The following is a 7,434-nucleotide window of genomic DNA, read 5'->3' as shown; positions in this document are numbered from 1 at the left end:
GATCCATAAAAATAGGATTGACTGAGTAATAAGAAATTATCAAGAGAAATAAATTAAAAAAAACAAACTAACAATGTGGGACTTAATCTTATCATGTCTGGATTATTTTCTTATAGGCGGCAAGTGAGTAACACGGATGATTTTATTTTTTAACTTACATATTTGATTAAAACTTTAGTTATAGTGGAATAAATAAAATTGACATAATCTAAACCCAATAACATTATCTAAAACTATTCTAAAATAATAAAAAATTACCCAATTTTATTTATTTATATATCGATGATGATGATGATGATGATAATATTACACCAAGGATAATACAATAAAGTATTAGGTTATGTACTTACTACTTCTAAATAAATAAGATTTTATTAAACATCTATTAGTTATGTTTCATTCCTCATAATTGAAATTATGTGATAATTTAAATCAAATGTAGTTATGTTTCATTTCTCATAATTAAAACTATGTGATAACTTGAATCAAACATAGTAAGCTTTGGGTGGTCTCATGATTATGAATGACGAAAGGTATAATGCATGAAGAAAGGCTTGCAGACACTTTGTCAAGCATTATTTAAGTAAAAGATAATCAAGAAAAGAGTTAAAAGAAATTAGCGTATCAATAATGTTGTGCTAAGAATCTAAATGAAAGCACAACTGAAGAAATATTATTTGGTGTTGAAGTAGATTGGAAACTCAATTTTGATTGTAGCAACTTGAATAAATTGCTAACAGTAATTTTAGCTGTCCATAGTAGCTGCAACTCAGTGTACACCACAAATTCCTAAAAATAAATATTAACTGGGAAAAAGAACATTAATGAAATACTCATTGTTGTTCACCGAAAATTTGGAGTGCATGTTCCAGGAAGGGCTTAAACCTTTTCACATCAAGCCTCACATTCTGTTCTTTCAGGAAGATCCTGGAGAATGTCTCCCAGTTTGCATTCTGAGGATGCAGTGACATTGGATCCTTGAACACTGCATGGTCTCTTGGATACAGCTCGGTCAGTGTTGTTTCCTCCTCGTTGATACTGTACTCTAAATAATTTAGCTTCATTTGTTTTGCAGGCTCCCGGAAGTAATGTCCAGCAATCCAATCCAAATTTCCCCAAGGTACTACTTGAATCACCACACCATTGGTAGGGAGGAACACCATATTGGTGAGTGCCGAACCATGAACACCCATAAGCACATCACAGGAGTTCACAATGCGTGAAAATTTAGAGAGATCAGAGTCCCCTTCAGTGATCACTACCTCATAGCCAACCTCTTGGGCTAGATTTAGAATCTCCTCCACATTCATGAACTTTCTTGTGTTGATTCTAGTTATGATCATGAGCTTTGGTTTCTTCGATTGGCCTGCATCCTTGAGATTCACAGGATACTCTCTCTCAAGCGAGAATACACTCCTCATGAAGTTTGCAAAGTGGAACATTGTGTAGCCATGAGGGGATTTGGAGGGCTCCATTTGGAAGTCATCCGTGCTGGTGCATCTAAGTCCAAGGGTGACATGCTGGAAGCAGTGGATTCTATCATCATTGTCATACCCAATGAAATCATACCTTGAAAGCTTCTTGAAGAACAACTTGTATTTGTTCATAAATTGAGGGTCCATGTTAGCTATGAGGAACTGAACTTCTCCCCCAAAAGGATGAGCAGTCTCAAATAGAGGAACCAACACATCAACGAAATCATGGAAGTAATTGGTTCCAGACCAGCCGCCAATTGCAAATACCATTGCAGGGACAGTGTGGTTGATCAAACAGGGTTTGTCTTCTGGGTGACCATAGACTAGTTTCAATGTCACTGGTCGAACTCGAGCACCAGATCCTTCATCCCACTTTCGAGCATAAGGCTTGATTGTCCATGAATCATTTTCTTTGATGTCAATGGATTGAGGGGCAACAAACACCATCCTGATGTCTTTGCCGATGATCCTGACATCACCATTGGCTTCACAGATATCAGATTTATTGTTTGAGAGATCACATATAGGGTTCCTCTCCACATGCTTCACAAACTCACTAGGTCCGCCTTTACATTACATTTGAAATTTGATTTAGATGTTGAAACTCAAAGTCAGTATTTTGATATTAAACTATCAAACAAAATGTGAGAAGATCAAATATGAAGTAACTTAACAAGATCTAATTTCTGGTATTTTTCTTGTTCATGAAGAAGACATGGGGGCTTGAGCAAGCAAGAGCTAAACTAGCTAATAACCCCTTCCTTTTTCTTCCTAAGTAGAAAAAAGAGATGGAGATTCACATTTAATTCCATGGCAACTACTTCCGGAGGTTAGAAAAATATCCCAATTCAAATTTTGTGCAGTTGATTCAAGAATCGACTTAGAAAGATAAACACTTATGCTGAATGAGCTAACAAAAGAATCAAGTAAAACAGCACTGAAGAACAATGATCAACCCCCCCTATTCAAGAAACAAAACAGCTAATAAAATTTCAATAAATCAAGTCAAATAAAGCCTTTTTTTTGTTCATGTCTGAGAAAAAAAGATTATCCTTTTACGCTCAGATCTGGGCTTAATGTTTTTTTCCCCAACCGCAACGTCCCAGAAGATCTGCAACTTCGTGCCCCCTAAATTTTAAGTTTCTTTCAAAGATCTGAGTTAGGACGGTGCGCATGGAAACAAGGTGGCAGCTAGACCAGTAAACTTCGAGAACTTAGCAAGCGATGACGGCACATGAAAATCAAGGTGAAAAAGGAAAACCGACTACTTACCAACAGGAATGCGCATGGAATTAGTCCTCGACATGGTGAGGTAGCTGAAGAAGACCAGCATGAACACAGCAGCCAAGCCGATCCAGTAACCTAGCGGCCTTGCGCGGGTGAGGTTGGGGTTCCTGAACCCCTTGGCCATCTCCTCCTGGCAGCTGCAGCTACAGCCTACTGCAGTCGCCTCCTTCTGCTACTTGTAGTCAAGTTTCGCCCTTTACTTCCGGATCATCGATTGGGAAGACATAGGCCAGGAATCGAAGAACAGACTGATGAAAACGAGAGCAGCGGAAAAGGGCGGAGACTGGGGAGGCACCAAACTGGTGGACTAACAGAGCGTGTTTGGCCTGCGAGAGGCCACCAAATGAGTCCATGCGGACAGCTAAGTTTTTCCGTGTCGGCAATTACGTTTAATTATATGTACCAATTAGCAAAAATAATAGTTTATCTAAATTAATTAATTGACAAATATTTATATTTTTTTTTAGAAAAAAATGAGATAAAGTTTAAAATACTTTATATTTAGCCAACGTACACGTTAAATTTTCATTTTAAATCTTTAAAATGATGGTTGAATTAGGAAACACAATTTTCTAAAGAATCAGGAAAAATTAAAAGCGAACTATGAAATGTAATTTTTTTCATATAGTTTTCGTCGCATTCAATAAGTTTAAATGTCACATTAAGTGTGATTGATGTGCTTGAGTTGGAATCAATAAGTCAAGCAATGTTAGCATTGTAGAAAACGCTAACGACAAATAAGAAATTGGCATTAAATTAAGGCAAGAGAAGGATTTTTTTTTCCATCTCTATTAAAATTAAAATTTTGATTTTTTTTAAAAATTATTCCTTTAGTATTATTGATTGTGAAAGGTAAAATCTTACGTCCCCGTTAAAAAGATAAATCATAGGAGCTTCCTATGTAAGAATAAGAGATTGGGACATGATCAATCAGTAAGTGAAAAGTGATCTACCCAACCAACTTTTGATCCATTTGAGATACGTTACATCAATTTTAATTAAAGTTATTTTAATAATATTTAACCAATTATTTTGACTAAATAAAATCAGTGTTAACTAAATTAAAGCAATATTGATCAATATTTAAACAATTTTAATCAATATTAATATAATTTGAAATATAATTACTTAATAATTTTGAGCATATTGAATCATCTTTAGATGAAATCGCAATCAGAAATACTTTTAGAATATAAAACATCTTTTTAATATATATTTTAAAAAAATAGAACGCAAATAATCGCTCATTTGATTTTCCCCGTGAAAAATTATAAAAGTTGAGCATTCAATATTTTCGATTGCAAGATAATTAAACATGATCTACTTTATCTAAAGAATTGAAAATACAATTAGCCTCATTGATTATCTTTGAAATATATTTAATCCTATAAAAATTTTTCATCTATCATCAAGATAAAAACGTAGATCAATATAAAAATCAAGTATCTTTTATCCAAAGATAAAGATAATTTAATTACAAACAACATGACCCAAATTTGTTCCATGGTCAAGGACCACTGCTGCACTAGTATGTATGGCTAAATCATATGTTGGAACTCTTCAAAAATATAGAATCGTCACATTAATAGTCTCTTTAAAATCGGTCCCACGGATATAGAAATATTGAAACTCTTCAAAGATACCTCCTTAGTTGGAGGATGAAGTAGTCATCTTAGTGATCCCTTTAAAATAATCTCATATTTTTTAAAACAGACATCTAAAGAAATATCTTATATCAGTCGAGAGTTGTCCCCAGGGCGTAGCACAGATGGGAAGTGCATGGTTCCGTGGTTGAAAGGTCCAGGGGTCGATCCCCGGGGTGTCATTGTCTGGGGTTAACGTCTCCGCCATGTACTTTCTACTTGTGTACCTATATTTATCTCCCTCCATATCCGTAGGACCGGTTCTGGGGCGGAAATGTAACAGTTTCATATTTTTTTTATATCAGTCGAGAGTTAATTTTAAGATTCATTGGAGTTATAATCATCGATGCATCACATAACAAGGCGCCAACATGCGAAGAGACGAATCGTCAAGACTCAAAAACAAATTTGCCTAATTTCATCGTCGTGACGAAAACAAGAGTCGTCCTATAGCTCTTCTTAGGTGGAGCTTTCAGACAGGAAGTCAACTGTTGAGGAAACCGATAAAGCTTAGAGTTTGGTAGCTATAAACCAAACTTTAGACCATATCCTTAATTATCTCTTTCATCTACTGCGACTTCCATATCAATACTAACATAAGATGTTTTTGCACGCAAGAGAGTCCTCTTAGCCATAAGCACAGCAGATACGTCTCCTTGGATGCTCCTGAGATATATACATGGATACACTTTCCACAATAGGTAATCTCACAGTAATCACACCAGATGTGTCTGCTTGATATGCGTTTAGTTTCCATGGACAAGGAAAAGTTGGGTGTGTTTTCAACATGATGTGCATCTTCAGGATAATGAAATGTAACATATATGTAGATGTGAATGTTGACTTAGCTATGGAAATAGTGGAATATAATAATATTTGAAAGTAGTGAGTTAATTGTTATATTATATGGAGTTAGTAGTTAAGTAGATGAGAAGATAGTGAGTTAATGTTTATATTATTGGCAACAAAGATGAAATTATTAACGACGATCCCTGCCGGTGGCCTCCCACCGTTTGGAAGGAAGATAAATTACAAAGGGCTTCGCCCAACAATAAGAGAGTATGCAAAAAAAAAAAAAAAAAAAATACAGACAAGTAAATCAAAAAATATAGATAGGTATTTCTCATGAGAACAAAAATACATGTAGATAAATCATGAAACAATGTTTATATTATTGGCAATAAAAGATAAAATCGTCACCTCGGCGGTTGTCCACTATCTGGAAGGGAGGTAAATCAAGGGGATGTTGGAATCAAAAGAATTTATATATCTCCATAATGGTATAATATTGTCTATTTTGGACCTAAACCCTTTTAGGCTCTATCCAAAATATTTTATACCAATGGAGATATTATTATCCTTTTAAACTCATGATCTTTTACATATATTTCCAATGTAAGACTTTGATTGTATTTCTAATAATTCTTCCCTCAAATAAAGGATCACCATTACTTTCATGGTCCATGCCTCCCTGCAAGTATCTTATCATTCTTGACTTACTCCGGGCCTCTCCACAAGTATCCGACCACTCTCGATCTGCTCTGAGCCCCGCGCAAGCATCCGATCACTCTTGACCTACTCCGGATTGTTGGGATCTTGATCACTGACTAGAGGGGGTGAATAACGATCACCCACTTCGTTCGCTTCCTACGTATTCGTTTGTGCACAGCGAAAATACGAAACTAATATGAATACAAAAATCAATAACAAGAAAGAAAACAAATAAACCCTAACATATTTCGTTTAATGTGGTTAGGAGATGATGTTCCTATTTCACGATGTGTCCGTAAGGTGGATGATCCCTGTGATCTTTCGGTGGATCAATGCCCAGTAAACTCCGGCTAGTGAACGACTCCTCGGTGAAGAAACATCGCCACAAACTTGATCACGCACTCTTGAATTACAAGAGCTTGGAGACTCTAATTAGGGGTTAACTATCTCTAATTTTGTCACCCAAGCCAGTCATCCCAAACTCCATTATGTAAAGCTTGGGGAAAACATCCAAGCTATTCTTTTGGTTACCAATCAATTAGTAAAGTCACCAGTCGATTAACCTTCGTGGAAAATCAACTGTTACACTCCAACGGCTTGATATCAGTCGACTGATGAAAACACAGTTGACTGGTCCACTTCGGTTGAGAGAACAGAAATATTCTGTTCTCTCTTAGTCAACTGATGAACATATTAGTTGACTGGTCACCCTAGACTGAGTAAACAGAAGTTCACACTTATTGTTTCTACCACCAGTCGACTGATAAATCCTAACACTAGGATTTTTACCTCGAGTACAATCACTCAGCACTCATCCTCACCCGCACACTTGACCTTGCCTTCTAGCCTTCTCCATCAGCCTTGCATCCCTCAAATGCTCCCCCATTCTTCATACTTTGCCTTCAAGAGCTTCCTTTGGCTTTGTCCTTATTGTCGGGTCTTCCATTTCCAAGTGGCTCATCACCTCCAGGACTTCGACTTTGACAAAAGCTCCTCACTTTGAGGCTTCATCCTTGTCAAGTCATATTTGGACATACGTTGCCAAGATCACACTTAGACTTTTCTTATTGTACCTGTCACTTTCACACTTAATAGCACATATCAAATACAGCAAATAACCTAACTTATATATTTACCCAAATATTAAAACCTAGGGGCACACTGATTGCTCCAACACAGGTCTCCCTTTAATTTCGTTCAAGGTCACCCCATATATCATTTATTGAGACCAAAAGAATTCACATATCTTCACAATAGTATAATATTGTCTATTTGGGCATAAACACTTATGGTTTTATTTTTTGACTTTACCCAAAAGGCTTTATACCAATGAAGATATCTTAATCCTTTTAAACCCATGATTTTTTTCATGTCTTTCTTGTTAGAAGATTGTTAGTGCAATCATCCTCGGGTCACCGGTTGACTAAACTTGAGTGGATTCGACTATGAGTTTTGATATTTAGACAATATATGAGAAACAATCAAGTAGGTCAAAATTGATTGAATACTTAGCAATGTATGAGAGAGAAGCCAAGTAG

General features: G+C 36.1%; 1 protein-coding gene across 1 annotated transcript; it reads right to left on the bottom strand.

The window, feature by feature from the left end:
- Positions 1 to 653: 653 nt before the first annotated feature.
- LOC122008290 (alpha-1,3-arabinosyltransferase XAT2-like) lies at positions 654 to 3,110 on the bottom strand. Its single transcript, XM_042563983.1, has 2 exons — positions 2,748 to 3,110; positions 654 to 2,041 (listed from the first exon to the last, which is right to left on the bottom strand). Exons 1-2 carry the CDS (start codon positions 2,884 to 2,886, stop codon positions 834 to 836), a joined length of 1,347 nt encoding a protein of 448 aa, XP_042419917.1. The 5' UTR covers positions 2,887 to 3,110; the 3' UTR covers positions 654 to 833.
- Between the last annotated feature and the right edge of the window lie 4,324 nt (positions 3,111 to 7,434).

Source organism: Zingiber officinale, chromosome 8A (assembly GCF_018446385.1).
Source record: "Zingiber officinale cultivar Zhangliang chromosome 8A, Zo_v1.1, whole genome shotgun sequence".
Classification (NCBI taxonomy): Eukaryota; Viridiplantae; Streptophyta; class Magnoliopsida; order Zingiberales; family Zingiberaceae; genus Zingiber; species Zingiber officinale.
The sequence above is the reverse complement of the archived record's forward strand: the minus strand, read 5'-3'. Positions and strand labels throughout refer to the sequence as shown.